This window comes from Eutrema salsugineum, unplaced genomic scaffold, assembly GCF_000478725.1.
Source record: "Eutrema salsugineum unplaced genomic scaffold, Eutsalg1_0 scaffold_1, whole genome shotgun sequence".
Classification (NCBI taxonomy): Eukaryota; Viridiplantae; Streptophyta; class Magnoliopsida; order Brassicales; family Brassicaceae; genus Eutrema; species Eutrema salsugineum.
The window spans coordinates 6,825,068-6,847,715 of NW_006256909.1; the positions used below are offsets into that span (position 1 = coordinate 6,825,068).

Below are 22,648 nucleotides of genomic sequence, written 5' to 3' on the forward strand. Positions count from 1 at the left end.
AAGTGCGCTTAAAAGTTAAAACTAACGAAGTATGTGCATTGTTGCTTGTTTAAGTTTTAATCTCTCTTATTCGAGCCAACCTTCTTCTCCTTTTTTTCTTTTATGTAATTATTAAGGACCGAGCAATCTGATGGCGCACGAGAGCTTCTTTTTTGAAGGAGTGAAAACCCCTGGCGCATGTTAGTAGGGTCTCTTTTATAAAAAGGAAAAGAAAAGAGAGAGAGACCCACGAGCAAAAGTATTATCATGCGCCATTTTATATGGTCCTAAATCTTAAAGTCCCTTCTAACCGATTCCTATCTAACTTTTTTCTCACTCACTCTTTTCGTATTATCATTTTCTTTGTTAATTTCTTCATCCATATCCATAGCTTTTTTTCCTTTATATTATCGGTATACAGTTTCCCCTATTTATCTTAAATGAACAGTTGCAGAAAGTCAGAGTATTTAGTACTTCGAATATAATAGAATATACAAAATGAAAAAAGAAACCTCTATTTTTCAGGACTTGTTATATTTAAATATATAAGAAAATAAAAGTAAATGCAAAGTGCAAACTCATTATTTAAAAAAGAAATTAACATCCAAATAGCATCAGACGTAATAACAAAACAGTAATGGAAAGCCAGGACTTCTTTTTAATATCTCACATGGACACATGAATAGTCAATGTCAAAAAGATAGTATGAAAAGATAATTAGATAAATGAGTTAGAGAGAGATCTCACAGATCAGTCCAAATGAGTTAATCAGAAAATAATGAAAAGATGAGCAGAACTTCGGAGCACTTTCGAAACTAATGATTGACATTATGATTTCCCACTTAACTTTTAATATTCTGAGTTTAGTATAATAGTCCAAGTTGTACTTTACATCGTATATACTTTTAAAAAACCTCAAATTAGTAAATTCTGAATTATATAATAATTAGTATAAACAAAGACTATAATGCACATCAGCTTCCCATTAGTACTATAGAATTAGAAATCTAATGGTATGAAATATCTATCATCTATATATGTTTATAAGATATTTGATTACAGTATAAATTCGGGGATTAACTAAAGCTTCATATTTTTTCGTAAGCTAATTAGATTTTAATATATATATTTTCCTAAGAGTATAAAATAAGATAACTAATTACTTATTTTCTTTCATTTTTAGCTAAATGGGTCGAAGCCGGCCTTGGAATGTTGTTGAGTTACCAGAATCTCAGAAGCAGCCCATAATTTGGTAGCTTCGGAGGAGTTAGATCCGAGTCCAGACGGTGTCGTTTCATTACAGTCCGTAAAGTACTTCCCGGATACGTTCACCAACCTTGAATTTGTTGCCACGTAGCACGTCGTTGCTGCTGCCTAACCCATGCCAAAATAATAAACAACATTAACAAACAAAAAGGATAACTTATCCACCACAGATTATGTTACAACAATTATATTTTTTAAATAAAAAAAAACATTTTATTACCTGAGGGACGGTCTTTAGGAGCTTGGAAGCCAGGAAGAAGACGAGATCTGAGTAGGATAAGACAAATAGAAATCATATAATTAGATAAACCAATATGCTAATATTATGGGGCAAAAAATTAAGATAAACCAACCTGTCAATAAGCCTTCCCGGTCTCTTGTTAACCGGGTTTTAACAACACCTGGGTGTACGCAGTTTACCGTCACGTTCGCTCCAATTTTCTGCAATTTATCTATTCCATTAACTTCACTTTTCATATAATAAATTTTAATCACTTTTGTAAAAAAACCCACATGATTGTCTTAATCCTAACTTTGGTCAACAAGTCAAAATAAAAATGTAGTGTGTGACTTAACTAACTCTTTTTATATAGATCCTAAGCTATCTAGGTTTCTTGTTGTCCACTTCCCATACCTTTCATTTACACTCAAAAAATCAATAAATCCTTTTGACAAAAAGCCTTTCAGAAATTGGACCATTATTATGACACGTTATTAATTACCACCACAATGCTTCTTGGTTCTTTTTTGGAAAAAATAATTTCTTTTGGGGGGAGTAATGAATTTGAATGTAAATAAGAGAGAGAGAGAGAGGAGGAGAGAAAGAGACCTGGAGTCTAGAAGAGAGCTCCTTGGTATGCAAAACGTTGGCTAGCTTCGAGAGAGCATACGCACGTGTCGCATCGAATTGACTAATCGATCATCCACACATCAAACAATAAAAATAAAGACTATTACATTTACATTTCCAAAATGTCAAAACTCTTTGCTTCCTTTTCCCATTTATTACCCTCCTATCAACTTACTGTCACTCATCAGTCAAAAAATTAACAACTACGCAGCTTTTTCCTTTGGTAAGAAAGTAATTTTTCCTCAACATTATTTTTCACCTTTCAAGAACACCAATCCTACTACATATTTTCATATTTAGCGTCTAGCTAGCTATGTGTTCGTTGCATATTTACGTTCTCAATTTGACTTTGAAAATGTCATGGAACATTTAAAGCCTCTTGATGACAGAATTAAAAGAAACCTTACCACTTGGGTTGGGAAATCAGCCGGAGATATCCTATCAAGTCGCCGGAAAACCAGCCGTGAATACCCGACGTGACGTTAACGATCCTTCCTTGAACTCCTGTTTCTTCTGCCGTTTGGATCATCTTCTTTAGCAACAGACTGGTCAAGAGAAAATGGCCTGATGATTTTTTAAAAGTTTGTTATAATTAAGAAAGCAAATTAATACAAAAAGAGAAAATCTTAGTATAATGAGAAATTAAGATCTGTCATAGACAGGTGAGGGAATCGTATTAAGAAAAGATTACCTAGATAATTAGTAGCAAATGTCATCTCGATCCCGTCTTCGGATATTGCATGTTCATGTGCTAATTTCCCTGCGTTGTTTCTGATTCAACATTTATATACAAAAATGAAATCAGTGAAGATAATCATTTAAACCAAATCCGATTCATACAAAAAATTAAGAAATGATATTATGTTCTGTTCACTTAAATTCCCAGGAGCAGCCGCACGTATACGTGTATAAATATATACACATGCATACAAAATTATTTTGATTATGTTAAACTTGTTTTTGAAAAGCAGATATACACAAATAATACTCCAACATGAAATTTCAGAAGAAGATTTTTTAAAAAAATGAAAAGGGAAAAGGTTAATGAGGAATTTGGCTTACATGAGAAGATTAAGAGGAAGATCGAGAGATTCGAAATCGGAGACGAAACTCCGAACGGAGGAGATGGAACTGAGATCAAGCTCCATAACGACGATCTCCGTCTCCGGAAACTCAGAGACGATCTTTCCTTTCGCTTCCTCCGCAGCTTTCACGTTCCTCGCCGGAAAAATCAACCTCGCTCCTCGTTTCGCCAGCACTCTCGCCGTCTCCGCTCCGATCCCCGACGTCGCGCCTATTTCACCAAATTCATTTTTAAAATAAAATGAGAATTAATCCCGACGAATCGACTCACCGGCAACTCGAACCGGAGAGAAAAAAACTCACCGGTGATTATCGCTGTGGTGGAACGAAGGTCGCAGTTCTCCGTCACCTCATCTGCGGTGGATTTAGAGCCGAAACCGCTCGCACCGGCGGCGCCGATAAGGTATTTTCCAGTCTCGATCATTTATCCGTCGGAGATTTTCTGTTACAGGCGACAGTTATTTCACTGACGACTCTTCTCTTCTCTTTCCCAAAAAAATATTAAAGCCACAAAAAAAAAAAAAAAAAAAAACAGAAGAAGAAGAAGAAGGAACGTATTTGCCGTTTTCAGTTATGAGGGTATAATGGTAAAACGAGATATCCTGAGAAAACTCTCTCACTCTCTGTTTCGCTTGTCAGGTTTTTGTAGGCAACGCCGCCTGGCAAGGGAGAGAGTTATGAGAAGAAATAGTAATGTGTGGTATTTATAGTCAACTTTGATTGATGAAGTAAAAAAGGCAGATACAACTTTTATCAAAAGGATCGGTAAAAAAATTAAATTATCATTCTTGTACTCTCTTCCTGTTTAAATAATTCCACAGTGGTAGGTCTAGTTGTATATATTAATAGTATATTTTAATTTTTATTATAATATTATTTGTCAACAATAGTGTTTCACATTGTTTAGTTTTAAATATATTTAAATTATTTTTAATATTTTAGCTTTTATTTTGAATTAAAAACTTCTTAAAAAAGCTTCCAATTTATCAAAAAGACATTGCCTAGGGTAATTTCTCCAAGAGCAAGATATTTTATCTCCTTTTAAAGATTATTAATTAAGAAAAAAAGAGAATTTGTTATAGTCACATAAATATTACAACCAGTAACATTAACATCTAAAAATTACATTTTCTATCATTAGATAAAAATGTGCCTTTGTAAAACAAGCAAAAGTCATTTTAAAAAGGTAGGTCTCTTGACCAAACAAAAAGCAAAAATTAGCTACATACTTATCCATTTCACTTTTTTTTTCATAATAAACTTTAAATCTATAAAGGTTAAGAAATTCTTTTAAAAAATGGAAAAAATCTAAACTATTGAAGGGAAATTAAGGGGGGTTATTGGGAGTTGGATTTATGAAGATTTTAGTTGATTTTAAAAATTATGAGATTTGTCAAATTTTTAAGAGTTTTGTTGGATTAGTAAAATGTAGAGAGAGTTTTATGGATTTAAACAATCTATTAAGAATTTTTTAATATGACAGATTTTGAGAATCCAAGAGATATAAGTAGTATTTTGAGAATCATGATTTAGGAATTAAATTACAAAGAATCATTATGCCAATAACACTAGATTATAACAGAATCATAGAATCATTAAAATGCAGACTTTTTGAATAACAATGGATTTTGATTAGATTATAAAAATCATCATATCAATAACAACTGATTTTTATAATCTCTAAATGAATAACAGATTAATCTATTAAGAATATAAAAATCCACAAACCAATAACTATAGAATCTTAAACTCTAAAAATCTTTATAAATCAACTCTCCAATAACACCCCCTAAAACATGTCAATGGTCAAATCATCAACTTTTGGTATGGGTTGATTTTTTATATGATTATATCTATATTTAGAGAGCTATCATGTGGGTTTTGGTAATTATTATTTTTGAACTTATGTAAATTTGGAAGGAAAAAAAAATCTTCACTATTCAAAGGAAAAATAAAACATATAAATGGTGTAATGGGAAACAAATAATCAACTTTTGGTATGGGTTGATTTTTTATATCTACATTTAGGAGAGCTATCATGTGGGTTTTGGTAATTATCAATTTTTAAATTATGTCACTCAATGTATTGATGAATACTTTATGAACATTTGGGTCAAACCTAATTACTTATTTTTATTCGAAATAATTAAATAGTTGTCAGTCTGATTCGGTTATAAATTAATGATTTTCTTTCCTATTTTCCATGACTAAATTTTCAGTTATCGAGCTCAGGAAGAGTTTACTAATCAGTTACTGGCGCTTATATTTCTACAAGGAAAACAATGTAAGGGAACCAAATAAAAAACGGAAAAGATTGTCGTCGAAGGCAAATATTAACGGTCAAAAGGCCTAAGGTTTGACTCACCTGTAGGAGACAATTATACAATCGGTGACGTATTAGTTGTATACTTGGTGAGTTGGTGCCACTCATTAACTCATTATTCTATCCTCATTTACAAATCCTCAATAGTTCAATTAAACAAAATAATCATAATTAAATAATGTGTGTATTTAATTATTTTTCCTATATCAATCTCGGAAGAAACGCTGGTCTTGGGAGTACCGGAAACCATAGTTGTTTGATGAAAAAGAAAAAGAAAAAGAAAAAGGAATAATGTTAAGTATGCTGTCTAGTTTACAAAACAATAAGTACGGTGCATTAAAATAATAATGCTCAAAGTTCTTAAAACAAAAACAAAACAAAATGTTGCAATAACCAGAGAAATGGTTTAAAAAAACAAATGCAATTAAGTTATTTGAGTAAGTTACAATGGATTCAGTTAAATAGATTTTACGTTTGAGTAATAGATTTTACGTTTGAGTAATAGTTTAGTAAATTTTTGTCAAAACGTATATAGGGACTATATACTATGCGGATAAAGAAATGATTAGAAGTTAACCAAAAAAAAAAAGATTAGAAATGAATGACATTCGAACTACATATTTTTTTCTTCTAGTAAAACAGTTAATTTGGTGACGAAAGTGAGACCGGCGAGTAGTTGAAGCGGTAAATGTGAAACGGCAGGAGAGGCAATATGGGAAGTAGAATTACAAAAGAAGAATCTTGCAAGAAGGTTTACGCACGTGAGCTTTACAAACTGCGTGCTGGATCGCTCCTCCTCTCCCTTGGAACACGGTCACTGATTATTTATTTAATTTGTTTACTAATTAGCTTGGTTATTAATTATTAGCGATCAATCATTTTTCAATAATTCAGTGTTCATCATGTCTCCGTAACATCCAATACCATCTTTTAAGGCTTCTAAATTGTTTTATTCGTTATTAGTTTTTGTGAAGAGTCATCCAATGATTACGTTCGAAAACTTGTTGAATACAAAGTTCACATGCACCTCTCACGAATGAACATCTTTACTAGAGAAAAACAAAAGTTAAAATATAAATACGAAACTGTTTCACAAATTTATATAACCGGTGTAACAATACATACGCGTGCTTCTATAGGTATAAAAGTGAATTGAATTTTACGGTTATCAGCATTCTGTTCGAATTTAACTTTTTTCAATATGGAAGTCCTGAAATTTGTTTTCTACTCGTTGCTTTAAAAAATATTGAAAATAAACCAAGTTTAAAGCAAATTTTGATTAAATTGTAGAGGAGTCAATCGAATGATCATATTTTCTTAACTTTCATATTATTCCACTTAACTCTATCACTGTATACACATGTCGTTTAATATTATCTCATTATATTTCTTGTGTCTCTAGTCTCTACCATGTGGAATTTACGGGATTCATCGCTAAATCCATTAAAATGGCATATTTCTACAACCTTTGAAGTTTAAACACATTTCAAAAACCCTAGAACTTATGTATAATTGTATATATAGATTTCTTGATAATTTTTGTTTCACATCCGAGAGCTTTATGCTATATATATGTTCACTTTCATAGAAATCATAGCAACAAACGACGGTAGATAGATATTAAACGGATGCAAAGCTTCTGCTTCTTTGTCATTTTTTGTTTGTATTGTCTCTTGAGTACTAGATTCCAGCTCATTGACATGATGGTAGCTCGATTGAGCTTATAAACCGAGAGTAATTTTGAGTGAATTTTGAACTCGTACTCTCAACCAGTGTTACCCACTTTTTTTATCTCGAGACAATGTGTCAATGTGTATGTGTTGAAAGTACTCCTTTTGATCTAGTCTACACTGAGTGCTCTGGTTTTGTCAGAGACTTTATGTATAAGAGACTCTTTGCTTCTATAGTTTTATATCCAGTAACCTAGTTTTTGTAAAGGTCAACTAATATTTATTACGTAACCAAAATGTATCATCCCTGCAATTTGTTTCCCGAAAAATGGTTATTGAGAATCTCCTACTGACAGTTTCAACATTCTTACCAAACCATCTATTAAGAAATGAGAATGATGATATTGATAAAATTATATGCGTCGTTATCTAATCAGTTATCAATATGACATATTCTACTGAATTGTAAAGTACCTTTTGTATTGTTTTCTATGATGAATTTTCTTTTCTGGCTAATGCGTTTCTCTTTTGTTATAATTAGAAAAAAGGTAAAGTTCCTCATGATAGCGAATGGAATGGCGCTTACTTATCAAGCGAAAAGGTGTCATGGGACAATATATGGTTACATACATCAATCATAGATATATAACACAATCTGTCACAATATAAACTGATTTTTTAAAATATTTAAATTGTTTAATTATTAGTAGAAATTAATAAAAATACATTAAGAAATCTACTTTGCTCCAATATATATATCCAGAGTCGTGTCCACATTAATTGAGACCCTAAACAAATTTCCAAAAATACAAAAAAATTAAGAGAGAAAAATATACAAATACCACAGTTAGAGATTTAACATCTTATACTACTTTTTTTTAATATTTTAGTTTTGTTTTGATATTTTAATTTTGTTTTTAACTATTTTTTATATGAAAAAAATATAGAAACTATGTTGTAATATGAAAATATATATTTTTAAGCTTTAAAAGTATATATATACCTTTCAAATTATAATATTTTATATTTTTGGTAAAAATAAATAAGCTTTTCAAGATGTTAAAAAAAATTTGGCCTTAGGCCAATGTTTCAAAACTTACTACCTGTATATATCCAATATTCATAAAGAAGAATAGATGTTACGTACCATTCTTCACACTTACATGTGTTTTATATAATGATGACTTGGATAGCTATTTTGAGGTTTAATATAAAATAATTATGATAATTTGATTAGTTAATCATGAATTCGTACATTACAAGACTCATATCTACACGGGGATGAAGCGAAAACAGCTAAAACGCAAATGTTCAACACTTACCTAATGGTACTCGTGGTCCAGCTCCTACGTTCATAGATCACATATGAAAATATTAGCAAACAAAAAAAGATCGGGAAGTTGATTTGATTTGGCCGTTGGGGTTCGGTAGTGTTATCATTGGTGTTTGTTAAATCATTATGTTTTACGTTTACCCAATGAAAACATATTTACAAAAAAAAAAAATTTGAAAATGGCAAAAGCATATGCAACTTACAAAATAAAATAGTTTTGTTTGTTAATGTATCCCTCTGGCATTCAGGATGTGTTTGACTAAAACAATAAATGGTTTTTAAGATGTAAGAATAATTATTACCGAAACAATTCAGCCATGCTAAACTGAAACTGAAACTAACAAAAACAATCGAACAGTCCGTATTCTATAAAAGTTTTTTTGGTATGAAGAGGGAAAGACATAGTCCGTATTCTATAATTTATTACAAACGGTTATTAAAATAAAAGGTTAAATGATTTTATTTTATTTTCAAAGTTAAACGTGTTTAAGTTTGACTAATGAGAAAGTGCACATGGGGTTTTGGGAAGCAAAATGAATTTTGACCAGCAGCAAACCAATCCCTACTTGGACGGAAGATTCTCTATGCATAATTCGTTGGCATAATCTAAACTATTAACCATTATTTTCCACCCTATTGGTATTTTTGAATTTGATTTTAAGTTTATAGCCAAGATTTTTATATAACTGCAACTTGTGTTCCCGATTCTAAAAGTAGTTAACGGCCAACTAAAATAAGTAAATTACCAAAAGAATTATTTCTTAGACTTATTGTTGTCAAATTTAAGACAAAGTAGAAATTAATAAAAGTGAAAAGTTAACGGTACATTATTTGATTATTATTGATGAACTACTTTTCGGTGTGTATTGGTTAACATTTTAAAATTTCTGCTCATATCACAAAATACAGTAAATACTCAAAACTGATTTTATGTATTTGTTTTTGTGTTTGTCGCTATTGTGACAGAACAAAACGACGGTGATCACATCTTTAAAAATAAAAGAAACGACGATGATCACAAGATTCACAACAAGTAACAAATGAAAACAACGATAGGGAGTGTTGCTAGAAAAGAGAAGTGTTGCTCTACGATGACCCCGTTGTTCAAAAAGTGTTTCTTAGAATTTCAGTAACCAAACCATGCTAGACGTTAACAACACCATTACACCAACAACCATCTTTATGGACAACTTTTTACTTGGTTTCTGAACGTCGTAGTCGACGTCGTTTTGATCTATCGCAATCTGTCAGTGCCACAAGTAAAAGAAAACACCGTATACTGGTGATTTAAATTTTCTTCAAAGCACATTAGTTGGTTTTTTAAAAGGGGAACTACTAACTTTCTTCATTATTTTAACAATTAGTAACAAGTAATGCCAACACAAAGCTGAACGTACTCTTATCTTAGATGACAACTAAAAGGTATAACAAAAGGGTTAGTTTTAAAATAAAAATGAGTCTAATTAATCAAACAAGCTGCAATATTTCTTTTACGTCTAGTACAATCTGATTCATACATTCGGAGATTCTGTTTATGATCACCTTTTTCCAACTTATACATACCTTTTCTAACTTAAATTAAATATAACTACGGATTAAACGAAATTCCTAAACTAAATATATATTTGCTGCCAACTATATTTGACTATAAACCACTTTTGAGTACTCATTAGTCATTAGTCACTTATTTAAGTAACTTCTAATTATAATTCAGCTCCCACTCACCCATCTGAATCCAACAACTCAAATAACACCAAATTAAGTGTTAGTTTCCATGGATTTCTAGTCATAATTTATTGTGAATTGATTAGTTTATTGCTCTCGACTTAGTATGTAGACATGGCTTTAGCTGGGCAAGCCGATTTTTCTTGCTCGTAGCCGCAGCTTTGCGTGCCGGTGCCGCAATGATATGTTTCGGGAGTTTTGAATGAATTTTCCTAATTTTTGATCGATTCACACTATTATGTTCGTTTTTTCATTTAAACAATGTTAATCATTTAGTGATTTTTTTTTTTAATAACAAGTAGATTACACAAAAGCTAATCCCTTTTCAACATACAAGGAATCACAACCGTTGGAGTAGCATCAAGATCAAACATTATAAAATTCAAGAGTTTCGGTTTGATAAATCGTGGAATTCTATACGGTGTAATTTCTTAGATGGGATCAAAGTGAGATGATTTTTTAAAATGACTAAAAGTATTTTTAAAATAGAAAGAAAAGGACAACTTCTTCAATGATTGCCACTCTTTTGCCCGGCCCGCCCTTAAACCAAATTGTGAGTTTTGCAAGTAGAAAACTCTAAACACTGTATTTTTTGTTCTTAATAAATTTAAGGTAAACACAAATATTATAAGTGCGTAAACTTAAATTTCAGTTACTTTCTTTATGCATTTTGTCGCCTTTCTGAAATCTCACTTAATCTTATATCCATGGTCAAAAGAACATGTACTAGTATTAGTATTAGTATTAATAGCTAGTACATGTTCCAATTATGATCTTAGATATAACACCACATCTATCAGTTGCATATCTCTTACATCCTTAAATAAACGACATACTGTTGATTTGTTAACAGCTACTTATTTTGAATATTGGAGAATTTTGTTTTCCAGATTTACATTTCAAGGACACCAAAAGGGAAGTTAGTTTGTCCATTACTCCAAAGAATCTATAAAGTGGTTTAGGCAGAGAAGATATTATGAATATCTTAATTTGATATGTCATCTTATTACCACGTGTAACCAACTGAATCCACCAGTTTTTCCATGTACCAGTAGATGCTTACTCTACATATACTATTTTTTCTTGGCTAATTAGACTTTCATTCATATATCTTGTAATATTATGTTTTGAATCTTATGCTTGTATTGTATCCACCCCAAAGCCCCCTAATTCGTTTTATAGCTTACGCAGATTTCGATTTAACAATATGTATGAACCAGGTTACAATTTTTCGTTGTTTGTAGTAGATATATATTCAGCTTGAGAAGATTTCAAAAATACTGACGGTTTGGTTCTGTTATTGATTGCTTTAGAATTGGATTAGAATTTATTTGACTAACAGCAAAAAGAACTGGATTAGAATTTTGTAATTATTTTTTTTTATATAAATCACAAGAGGCTAAAGCTCGTAATTTCATGGCTTACCAAAAATCTAAAATATAAGTCAATCCGTGTTAAGTGAGGTTCCCAGTTTAGGATCATCTTGCTTGGTTCGACACATTTACCATTAGAAAATCTATTACAAAAATAAACTTTGAATTTCCTTTTTTCAACTAGACCTTTTATCATAATATCATTTCGAACTCTAAAACATTCTGAGAGAAAACCCCAAAAGATCCACAACAAAGAAGCTACGATCAAATTGTCATTACCATAAAGTCTTATAAGTTTTCTGGTAAAAAAGTTTATATGAGATAAAAATGAGTATTTCCTTTATTTAATGTTTAATACCAAAGCAGTAAATCTACGGTTCGATGCTGAGGTCAGAGGGCCATCCAAACTCCTCCAAAAATGCTAATATAACCCCGTTGGACCATCCAAATCCCGTCTGCAATTTTCGCAACATTAACAAAGTCAACAAACTTGGAATAAAGTCAACAAGAATGCTAATTTAACAATGTAAAATTAGCCCTTATACTTCTTTTTGAGAAATAGACTCTCAAAACTCATAAATTAAATTAAACAAAAAATGGTTTTACCTGTGGCTTATATTCTCCTCCACCACCATATTGACCAAACTCTGAAACATTGAGCTTCTCATGAATAGTCCCACTTGTCTTGTAAACACGATAGCTGCTTCTGATCCATCTCCTCGCAATCTCCTCTGCCATCTCTTTAGCCTCCTTTAGACCTGATCTCGCGAGCCCTGTCACGATCATCTCTTGTTGCGGTGCCCATCCATTCGGAGAATCCCTGTTCCAATGCGACCAAAATCTTAATATACAAGAACTGCTTTATAAACTAATTATATAAAGAAAGATTCAAAGTGAAAACTTGAACCACAAGTTTCATTTTACCACTGTTGTCCCGAGTTTGTCAAAGAGGTTAGGATTCCAGCGGGAGCGATGAGCCCTGAGTTTTTCAGAGCTTTCAAAACTTTCTTGACCAGATTTTCATCTACATGTTACAAAAATAAACTTTTAATACACAAAAAGATATGAACATGAGTACATATATATAAGTAGACAGAGTTTAACCTAAATGGAAGGAATTAATCCAGATTGGAGCAAAGTTAGATGCAAAAACATTGGTGTTCTGGCTCTCAGCTTTCCATATCTCAGGCTCCTGAAGAGAACAAACACATACACTCAGTGATTTCTCATCAAGTATACTAATTAGAAATGCGAAATTGTAACTAACTTACATCACCATTGGAGGAAAGCCAGTAATCTAGCCACTGCCCTGCTTTCTCGTTCCAAAACACGGTTTCAAAGGCTTTCACTCTCGCTTCTGACGCTTTCACAAATCGCTCTCTACCATTTTCATCCCCAGAAACCTCCATCATGAAAGCTATATCGAGTTCCATCTACAACAATCATATCACATTCAAATGCTTGTTAAAGAGCATATTCGCGTATTTTTGTGTGTGCAAGAAGCGTATTTAAAAAGAGAGTTATGATCAAGAAAGTGGAAACCTTGAAAAGAAAGACGTTAAGATCAACAGGTACGACTGAAGTTGTAGCCATTGTTGTGAAATTAGGTGGATCCCTGCATAAATTAATTTTGATATTAGATAAAATCAGTGACAGTAACATATACTAATCACAGTTTTAATTAAATAACCTCATCCATCGCGTGCTGAAATCGCATCCTGATTCAGCAGCCGTGGCTATATCTCGATGGAAACGCTGTTTCTCTAACGTACTCGAAAACCCTGAAGCGGATTCTTGATCCTGTGGTACACACATAGAGAGAGTCAACTTATTTTACCCGGTAGAAAAACAACAGTAAAACCTACGGCAAAGAGACAAGAAACATACGAAAACAGAGGATTCAGGTCTTGGCATGTTCCACATGGCGTAATAACGGCTTAAAATGTGATCATAACCACTAGCGTCTCGAATAACCACCTTATGCTTTCCTACAAAACAAAATATAACAGAGCCAGCATTAGATCTAACAAATAAATCTTTAAGATGAGCTAAACCATTATAACAAAGTAGCTAAAACTAACCTGAGTTCCAAAAATCGTACTCTTTGAGAAGCACAGGGATAGCTTTCTTCACAAGCTCCTCATCTTTTGTTACATTATAAATCTCATAGACCATTGAGCTCAATAGAGGTGGTTGGCTTGTAACAAAAAAACATAACAATTTATTTTCTATTAACATAACTTTTAGTTTCTGTAAGAAAAATGAGAATATCAAGATTTTTTGGGTTACCTTCGGTTAGTGTAATAAGCTCTGGCCCCGTTGAGAGCGTAACCATAAGTCTCCACAAGAGACATCAGATTTGTCACTAACCCTTTGGCCGTAGTGTGCATCTTACTCGTCAAGAGTCCTCTGCACGTGCAAAAAGCACACATAACATGACATTGACACGTGAGCTCGTGTAAGACAAGAGGAATAATAATCAAATAGAAAATATATATATTTGATTTGAAAGTATGAATCACTGACTTGATGACCCAGTAAGAATCCCAGTAATAGACCTCTCTGAACCTCGAACCGGGAATGATAACCGGTTCCGGCAACTGTAGAAGCGTGTGCCGTTCAGGAGACTCTCTCACGGCATCAGAAACTCTGCGGCTCAGTGTTGTCCACAGACCGTGCACCTCACGCGCCCATTCCCTGACTTGCTCGTTCTCCACGTTAAGGAGGAACCCGGAGGGATCTGAGACGAAATCCTCTGGTTCGTGGTGCACCAGATCTTCCCCTGCGCCGTCGAAGTATTGGTCGACGAATTTTTCAAGCTTGTCGACTGGCACTGACAGGTCACGTGATTCGCTCGTGAGATCGTCGAAGGCTGTCTCGACGGTGGAGAGATCGTGAGGGAGCTTGAGAGATAGATCAATGTAGGATTTAGGGTCAGGGGTTAGGGTTTTCGGGTAGGAACGGAGTGCCGTGAGCTGCACGCGCTGGAGGAAAGTGACGAGTGGTGTTGTGGGGATAACAGGACCTGAGTCCGAGTTTGTGTCCAAAACCGCCATGGAAGTAACAAAAGAAAAACAGAGGAAGAAGAATAAGAACAGAGGAGTGAGACGTTTCGTTTGAGGTAAAATGGAAGCAAAGAGAGGAAAAGAGTGGAGGAATTCATAGGGAAAAGATAAGGATGATAAGTGTGTGGATATTGGATCATTAGGGTTGTGTTTGCGTAGATTCATTGCCAAGTGTTTGAATTTGACTAGGGTTTTTAGAAATAACGCAACCCGAAAAGGAAAGAGGAGTTAAGTTGGAAATAAATACAGCTAAAAACCCTTTGGCTGACTCAGATGGATCATTCTAATTGGTTGTCTCAGGATGAGAACAATTTAGATTTTTTACTGATAAAGCTTTGTTGGAAATTGAGAACTTTCTTATAAAAGCAACATCAGTTTCCAAAGAGGTCAATGACTCAAAAGAAGAAAACAATCTATCAAAAACTTTGTTTTGGATCCCAAGTGAGATTCAGTAACTCATGTGGTCCTATAATACATGTTACAAATGACAAAGACGTTGTTTTTATCATCGTGATTCAGTAAAAGACAAACAAAAGATGTCTTCACTCCTAAGGAAACAAAAACGAGGCAGTTCAAATCAAACACGACATTAACTCTGAATCGTTGAATTCTTTCCTCCTTTTTACCAAACCTCAGGCCACTTAGTTCGTTCTGTGTGGAGACATTAGTTCTGAAATCACATTTATTGAATTTGAAACTATGCAACAGATCTCTGATTATCGGTTGCACAAAATAAATGAACAATGGAAAATTATAACAGTGGAAAATAAATTAGTGGAATATGGAAGTTAGAGGAAAAATTTGTATTCTATACTTGTTCATCTCCAAATTAGTAGAGGACAATGCTCCTTTTAAAATTGTTCTATTTTCCATTTTCCTCCAGCAAAATGAGTGGAATTTGTTTTACACACCTTTTATCACAAAAGAAACTTTAAACAAATGATCTTCAAAACATCAAACATATGGTATTCATTCAAAACCAAGTATAATCAGGTAAAAACAAACAGAACATTTTTTTTAAAAAAATTCAAATGTCGAGTCTCACATTTACAATTCAAAACGTCTGAAATTACCATAGCATTACAACGAAAAGATTTCATTACCGGAGGTCAAAACGGAGCTAAACGATGTCGTTTGGATGAGGAGCGGCGGATAGAGCAAGGGGACGGTGGTAAGACTCCTCGCCGTCTTCGTCTTCGTCGTCATGGGAGGTTGAGAGATTGACGCAGGAACAGCGTTCGAGGGAATTGAAGAAAGCGGAGATGACGGTGGCGCTGACCCAGCTCGCCACCTGATCGATCTTCTCCATGGAAGTCGTGCTTACGTTGGTGGTGATAGAGGTGCTTCTTTCCATGGCCTCCCCCATCCGATTAGGGTTTCAGAAGAGGAAGATCGTGGTGTGGGAAAATTCGTCGATTTGATTAGAGGAGAACGAGCAGATTGGGGAAGATTTTGACGATAAATACAAAAGGCATTATACGGGGTAGAGATTTAACAAAGGCATTATAAATAAGTTAGGGATCAATTGATCAAAGCCAGCGCATCTGGTGTAGTGGTATCATAGTACCCTCCCACGGTACTGACCAGGGTTCGATTCCCTGGATGCGCAATTTTGAACTTTTATTTTTAGTATGGGTTTTTTTCCCTTTCAACTAAGCCGAGACTTTCGGATAATTGGTAAAAGTGCGGTTTGTTGAAAAGAGGGTTTTCAGTTTTAAGTTTCAAGTTTTAACCTTCAACACATGCGTAACCTCGGGTCCTCATTTTAGGCGTTTTCTATGATTCTTGTTTACAATTTCAAATGATAAAAGAAAAAGAACAAAAAATATACAATGTTTGGAGTTAGTTTATAACTAAAATTTACTCCTAAGCTCACTCTCCACTTACAGTTACAAGTTACAACAAACACGTGTTTTTTCTTACAACTTTGTCCCATACACATTCTTCCTTCTTACTCAACCGAATCCCAAGAACAATCAAAATTCAAAAGTCAAAACAAACCCTAAACAGTAAAAAAAAGAATTATTTACAAAAGAGTCTGAATGAATTACCTCGGGTCATAATTCTCCGGTGCTCTCACAGGAGCTACCGAGGTTCGTCGTTGCATCATGAACCAGGAGCCGTACTATATTGGTACGGGAGGATCTAGGGATCTCGAGACATTCTTGAAGATCAGCATCACAAGCAATCAGAACCCACTCGTTATCATCGTCAAGATACTTGATATCGAACGTCCCTGCGTCAAGTTTCAGCCTCTTCGCCACTTCATCTTTTAATTCCATTATACCCGAACCACTTGATATCCTGAACCTTATTATGTCTTCCTTGTAACTTGCTTTAATGGTTACCGTTCTCATTTCTGAGCCTGAGGGCTCGCGTGTAATATTTACAATGGCTTCTTCCTTTGGAGGAGCGTATATGTTGTTGTTGTTGCTGTTGTTATCATTTGTCATCCAGTTTGAGTCCGGAAACTTATCCTCGAATGCTGCAGTGGAGCAGAGATTTCTCAGATCTTTTGAACTTCCAGCGTCTTCAATGGGCATTCCTCGGAAATGGTCTATAGTACCAAGAAGCCTGTTGGGCAATGAAAATGACGCGGCGGATACATCATGATCTCTTGAATATGGTGGAAAAAAGAGCCCTGGTGATCCACCGACCGTGAATAGCGGATCTTGGTTCAGGACTTTCGTTTCATCTAATTGGTTACCGTCACATGAGCCGTGAGAGGTCGGGGTCCCAGCGCTCTCATCCGCCGTTCGAGACCGCTTGTGACCGTTGTTTGGTAATTCAGGCGAACCATTTGGCTCGTGAGGACTGTGGTCACTTGACCAGTGGTTTGGTGAATTGTCGGTGTTTGGTAGCTCTGGTGGTTTGGAACCGCTCGGTGAGTTTAGTGGCTGTGCTGCTGTTTGATGACCGTGTGTCCAAGGGATGGAACTAACGGCCATGGAAGTCAAGTCGAGGCCTCCATCAGTGCCTTGAACAGATTCAATGACGCGTTTCAGCTTTGTGATTGAGCGATTTACTTTCTTGATCTTCCTCGATGGCCATCGTGAGATTCCGTGTTGTCTGCAAATTCGCTTCATTGTTGTCGGGCAAACTGAGACAAGACCAATATATGAGTTCAATTGAAATATTTTTAGCCAGTAACTAACCAAAACATGAAACTGTACATAGATGTTATATTACCTCCAAGGCTCTTTGCAGCGTCTTTGAGACTTCCGGTGAAATACTGTTGAAGTACATCCAGACTGATCGTTTTCTCAGTCTTCCCACGCTTTTTCTCTGTTTTCTTCTTCTCCTTAACCACACCATTGACAGTGGCCACGTTGCTTTTTTCGTTTACTGGATCAGACGACTGAACCGCATGCTGAGGAATCAACAATGTCTCTGTAGCGTTTGACTTGAAACCAGAAAAGGGAACTCGAATGGATTCTATTTTTGAATGAATCTTCTTGTCTGGTAATGCTCGGATGATCTCAAAAGACAATTTGTCGTCATCTTCACCAAAATCAACCCCAGATGCAACCCTCAGACTCTGAAAATGCTCTTTCATTGTCACCAAAAGAGAACCTAGCAGCGCATCTTGCTCTTGGTCGTCTGTTATACTTGAGGGAAGAAAGAATTCAAGAATGTAACTGTCGTCGCCTGTGTAAGAGCTCTGAAGAGAGATCGCAAAACAAGTGGTTAACTTGAACATGAGCGCGTAATGGACCAGCGGGTACTGCGTTTTGCAGAACTTGGTGATGTCTCTGCAGAAACACGAGCCACCGTTGAGAAAAGCTCGTCCAGCGACTCCCTGTCCTTTCTGGAGATGGTGTTCAAGACATGCATCTCTAAAGCCCCAGACATGAGCATCCACGACATAGCAGGCCATGTCGGTTGTGGACATGCAGACTTGGCCCATGCAGCTACCGTCAAAGCTGGTGCAGTTTTTCTTTAGACCGCCACCATTGGCAAGGACGCTACCGTGCTGGCATGGAACCCAAGTCTGAGCCAGGGGCAAGTTATGAGTCTCACATACAACTGTCAGCACTTCCAGAATCTCAGCAAGCGCGTTTTGGCGACTCTCATTGCATATCTGCAAATACAAAGTTAACCGAATACCGTGAGAACCCAATGCCTAAATGACCCATCAAATCACAAAATAATGCTTGTAGCTAACCTGAGTTGTTTGGTGATCAAGTATTTCCGAGCTTTTCAGATTTACTGCCTGCCAAAATTACCAAATTTTGTTATTATTACTGAGGAAATATGAATATAAAGCTCTGTACGAAAAACTACTTCAAAGCTGCAGTAAATCTCAAAAACAGAGAACTATCTGGATACAAAATAATGACAGACATTGAAGAAGCTCTATCTCATATTGAAGCCAGCAAGACACTGATATGAATTTGTTGATATTATCACAAACGAAACCGTGTTTCGTAAAGAAAGAGCTTCAAAATGGCAGGCTAGAGGAGCTGCAGAAACTTTTTATCAACAGTTAATTCTCGCTACAACTAAAGGCAAGAATTTCAACTTAAAACTCAAGTACAATCACACGAAGTTCTTGAAATCAATTCAGATAAGGAATAAACAGAGCAAGGCAGAAGTATGAACGGAAGTAAGAGAAGAAGTGAGGAAAGAGAATCAACCTCAAGGGCTTTGCAAACTCTGTCCACTTCGGGTGCATAGTGAATCTTCTCTGAGGTCATGATAAGTTCCACAACACCTATGCAGGACTCACCAGAGAGATTAAAGACAGGCAAGGCCAGTGTACCACGCACGTTATAGTGCAAGGCATGGTCAAGCCTCGAGAATTCTTTGCTGGAATAATACTGAACATTTGGTGTCCATTCAGGCAATTTCTGACGGAAAACTCGACCCGGGAGTCCGAGCTCTATGTCACTTTCACTATCCACAGAAAACATATATGTGAGAGAGATCATCCTGTATTGATTAAGCCCATTACCGTTAGGATTAAGAACAAAAGGTTGACCCAAAGTCGTCAGCAAATCACGACCATTCTTTCTCACAGGAGCCCAGACCTGAGCCAAAACGTGTTGTTCCGTTGATTCTTTGAAGTATCGAAGCGCCTGAGTCATCCTCTCTTTGATCACACAGTAGTTGTCTGCGTTCTCTGGCGGGACAAGGCTCATCAACGGAGAAGGAAACTGGAAACTGTTTTGTTTCTCTGCTGTGTTTTCGGCCACTGATGGAGAAGAATCTGCAATTTTCAGTGATCTTGCACCTTCAGATACTATAGCACCAAACATTCAGCTTAAGAAACTTGACATGTAGCCATTTTTGTAGAACTCATCTATTTTTAGCAATTTTATCATTTTACCGAAAAAAGGAACTGGAAAATACGGATGTGAGCTAGCAATAAAGTCTAAATAAGAAATGATTACAAGCTAAATAATCCACGAGAAATTTCAAACACTTAAGTCAAGAATTTGCAGAAAAATAAAGGAAAATGACCTAAAAATACGTATTTGACATAACCACCTGAACAGAGACAAACAAAGTCAAACGCGAAATCAATCAATCAATCAACCAAAATCTATGTTCAATCCGTAAGCAGGAACTTAAACTCAAGTTTAAGGCATTCCATTAGAATAACAAAATTCAAAAATCGAGCCTATGATCAATATGTATCGAAATTCCTACAATCTCAAAAAGGAAATAATATATTTCAAGGAAAAGTAAAAAAAAAAAGCTTGAAGTTCAGCGAGACTAACAAGGGAGAAAGAGAGGATAGTCGGCGAGACGGAAAGAAGGAACACCGGAGGCGGAGCTGATCTTCTCATCATCGCCACCGGCGGTCGCGTGGTTAGTTCCTCCACCGTCGGAGAAAGCCCAGAGAGGTGAGCAAGGCTGCTCAGAGGAAGACGAGACGAAAATCGGAGAAATCATGCGACTGGCTGAGGATAGGTAAGGGATTTGATCCAGCGGCCATGAACCGTCGAGATCCAAGTCATCAACATCCATCAGAAGCTCCCTTGACCTTGACGCTTGAGGAGTGACGCCGTTTCTGGCGGTATTATCATCGGGCTCGCACATTTTTCTAGCAGGTTTCTGGAATTTTCCCGGGAAAGTTTTCGTCTGCAAATTCGCTTCGTTAATCTCTTTTCTTCGATTGGATAGAGAAAGAGAACGAGAAAGGTCAAATTGGCAGTGTGTGATTCCATAATATCGCGGAATCAAACAAAAATAAATAAAAATAAAACAAATAAAACAATTTTCGGATAATATATTGGAACCGATTCTCTGCTTCACAATACAACTGTGTCCCCGGAAATATAAAATATTATTATTCCTCTATATCATTTTTTTAATATTCCTCGAGATTTTATTCACTGAATATTTGTGAGACCATGTATGTATATCATTAATCTGGACAGGTAAATAATAATAAAATAGAGTTGTATACAAAAATGAAAAAGACATTTGACAAAAAAAAATGTATGATAAAGATCGTTATTCTGTTTTGTAGTTGTATACTGGTTTGTATAAATAATTTGGGTCTGTATTCAGTAAATTAAGATATTTGTTTCCTCAAAATAAATTTTTATCACAAGTAAATTAAGATATAAGCGTACAATTTGCAATTCGATTTATTTTGGTGAAACAAGTGAAATTTATTACATCATCATTAAACAATTATTAATGGGATTGATTTTTTCACTATAATTAAGTACTATCTAGCTCATGTAGCATTCTGTTTTGTCAAGTGTCTTGACGGCTGCATTTAACGACACGTTCAGCATAGTCGTGGAGGGAAGGGAATGCACCAATCAAGTGATGATTCCTTTATTACGTAATTACTTTTTAAAGTCCATTTTGGACTTAGACAATTGTAAAACTTTGAAATGTTTACTACAGTATTAATTATTGATAATTTGATACAGCTTAAAATAAAATTACCGTATTACGTAATGCCTTTTCGGTATTATTAATGGGAAGTGAGAAGTGGAGAAAAGACAAAAATCGGGCCCACCTGATTCTTTTAGAATTAGTGCGATTCACTAGTTATTTGACGTATTTTTCTTTGATTATTTTGATGGATTAGTTAAGTTTTATTTTTAAAATCCATCAACTTGCGTTAATAAGTGATATCGTGTTATTTGTATCATAACCTAAAATTTGCATATGGGTTATCTTTTTTGTCGGCAATTATGGTTATTTAAGTATGGTAATACACTTATACTTAATTGCTATATGAACCTGAAGCTATTTGTTTAACAAAAAAAACATTATTAGTAAAAAAAAGATCAAAAATACTTGTTTTAGATAATATTACTACAAAATGATAAAAAAGGTCCTAAGTAAATGATTAGGGAACTATTATAGAATTTTTTGCCACTTGTAATATAATAGTACTTTTAATAAATTTTAAGAAAGTTTCAACTTGACAAGAATGACAAGGTGGTTGACAAAAAAAAAAATACAAAAATGACAAGGTGAACTACAGAATTGATACAGACTCATACTTTGTACCCCTATCTTAGATGGAATGTCACTAGGTTATATATTTTTCTGTGCCGACATATTTTTTAAAGTTATGTTCTAGGAATGTGCTTTCTCGAATTAACATAGAAATGTGTTAAACCTTAGAAATATCAGTGGTTAGACTTATAAAAATCAGTTGGGCTAAGATTTATTGACCTCAACTAACAATTCACATACAAATGAAGAAAACTACACTAGCAAACAAAATAAAACATAAACAAATACTACCTCAACTACAAATTTAATTTGTACATGCCTATATACTATAATTGGCTTAATATCAATTTGACCTCACGCAATCAATTGATTAGCAGAGAAACTGGTATATATGGAAATCATAGAAAACATAATTTGACCACATGCAATCAATTGATTAGCAGAGAAACTGGTTTGCTGATATATATGGAAAACATAACAGTAAATAAACATAATAGTTAACAAGACTGTGATAAGAGTCCTTTTGTGGTAATGGTTTAAGTAAGTCGAC

At 34.8% G+C, this 22,648-nt stretch overlaps 4 protein-coding genes and 1 non-coding gene across 6 annotated transcripts; 1 reads left to right on the forward strand and 4 right to left on the reverse strand.

The window, feature by feature from the left end:
- Window positions 1-904: 904 nt before the first annotated feature.
- On the reverse strand, window positions 905-3,837 carry LOC18030704 (short-chain dehydrogenase TIC 32, chloroplastic). Its single transcript, XM_006413418.2, has 8 exons — window positions 3,482-3,837; window positions 3,158-3,389; window positions 2,787-2,866; window positions 2,503-2,659; window positions 2,075-2,156; window positions 1,599-1,686; window positions 1,466-1,512; window positions 905-1,353 (listed from the first exon to the last, which is right to left on the reverse strand). Exons 1-8 carry the CDS (start codon window positions 3,600-3,602, stop codon window positions 1,159-1,161), a joined length of 1,002 nt encoding a protein of 333 aa, XP_006413481.1. The 5' UTR covers window positions 3,603-3,837; the 3' UTR covers window positions 905-1,158.
- Window positions 3,838-11,827: 7,990 nt separating this feature from the next.
- Window positions 11,828-14,874, reverse strand: LOC18030705 (trehalase). The gene is made up of 11 exons (XM_006413419.2): window positions 14,129-14,874; window positions 13,892-14,011; window positions 13,684-13,799; window positions 13,490-13,590; window positions 13,293-13,402; window positions 13,145-13,217; window positions 12,874-13,035; window positions 12,707-12,794; window positions 12,527-12,626; window positions 12,209-12,422; window positions 11,828-12,057 (listed from the first exon to the last, which is right to left on the reverse strand). The coding sequence occupies exons 1-11, from the start codon at window positions 14,830-14,832 to the stop codon at window positions 11,974-11,976; spliced, it is 1,872 nt and encodes a 623-aa protein (XP_006413482.1). The 5' UTR covers window positions 14,833-14,874; the 3' UTR covers window positions 11,828-11,973.
- Window positions 14,875-15,619: 745 nt separating this feature from the next.
- Window positions 15,620-16,118, reverse strand: LOC18030706. The gene has a single exon (XM_006413420.2). The coding sequence runs from the start codon at window positions 16,031-16,033 to the stop codon at window positions 15,788-15,790; it is 246 nt and encodes an 81-aa protein (XP_006413483.2). The 5' UTR covers window positions 16,034-16,118; the 3' UTR covers window positions 15,620-15,787.
- An 87-nt stretch (window positions 16,119-16,205) lies between these two features.
- Window positions 16,206-16,276, forward strand: TRNAG-CCC. Its single transcript has one exon. It is a non-coding gene; the product is annotated as a tRNA-Gly (tRNA).
- A 163-nt stretch (window positions 16,277-16,439) lies between these two features.
- Window positions 16,440-20,815, reverse strand: LOC18030707 (protein NLP7). Of its 2 annotated transcripts, XM_024149720.1 has the most exons (6): window positions 20,391-20,815; window positions 19,305-19,876; window positions 18,833-18,880; window positions 17,857-18,748; window positions 16,719-17,767; window positions 16,440-16,617 (listed from the first exon to the last, which is right to left on the reverse strand). In XM_024149720.1, exons 1-5 carry the CDS (start codon window positions 20,710-20,712, stop codon window positions 16,725-16,727), a joined length of 2,877 nt encoding a protein of 958 aa, XP_024005488.1. In that variant the 5' UTR covers window positions 20,713-20,815; the 3' UTR covers window positions 16,440-16,617; window positions 16,719-16,724. The 2 variants fall into 2 exon arrangements, with proteins under 2 accessions (XP_024005488.1, XP_006413484.1); XM_006413421.2 differs by having other exon boundaries at window positions 16,510-17,767.
- Between the last annotated feature and the right edge of the window lie 1,833 nt (window positions 20,816-22,648).

Bases quoted from the DNA above. Each gene is read 5' to 3' on its own strand.
- LOC18030704 (XM_006413418.2), bottom strand. From the start codon at position 3,602: ATGATCGAGACTGGAAAATACCTTATCGGCGCCGCCGGTGCGAGCGGT. The intron at 2,660-2,786 runs GTAATCTTTTCT...AAAAATCATCAG, and splicing joins ATTTGCTACTAATTATCTAG to GCCATTTTCTCTTGACCAGT. The intron at 1,354-1,465 runs GTAATAAAATGT...GGCATGGGTTAG, and splicing joins TCCTAAAGACCGTCCCTCAG to GCAGCAGCAACGACGTGCTA.
- LOC18030705 (XM_006413419.2), bottom strand. From the start codon at position 14,832: ATGAATCTACGCAAACACAACCCTAATGATCCAATATCCACACACTTA. The intron at 13,036-13,144 runs GTTTCCACTTTC...TGATTGTTGTAG, and splicing joins TTAACGTCTTTCTTTTCAAG to ATGGAACTCGATATAGCTTT. The intron at 12,423-12,526 runs GTAAAATGAAAC...GCATTGGAACAG, and splicing joins ACAAACTCGGGACAACAGTG to GGATTCTCCGAATGGATGGG.
- LOC18030706 (XM_006413420.2), bottom strand. From the start codon at position 16,033: ATGGGGGAGGCCATGGAAAGAAGCACCTCTATCACCACCAACGTAAGC.
- LOC18030707 (XM_024149720.1), bottom strand. From the start codon at position 20,712: ATGTGCGAGCCCGATGATAATACCGCCAGAAACGGCGTCACTCCTCAA. The intron at 18,881-19,304 runs GTTGATTCTCTT...TAATTTTGGCAG, and splicing joins GAGTTTGCAAAGCCCTTGAG to GCAGTAAATCTGAAAAGCTC. The intron at 18,749-18,832 runs GTTAGCTACAAG...TTGTATTTGCAG, and splicing joins TTGATCACCAAACAACTCAG to ATATGCAATGAGAGTCGCCA.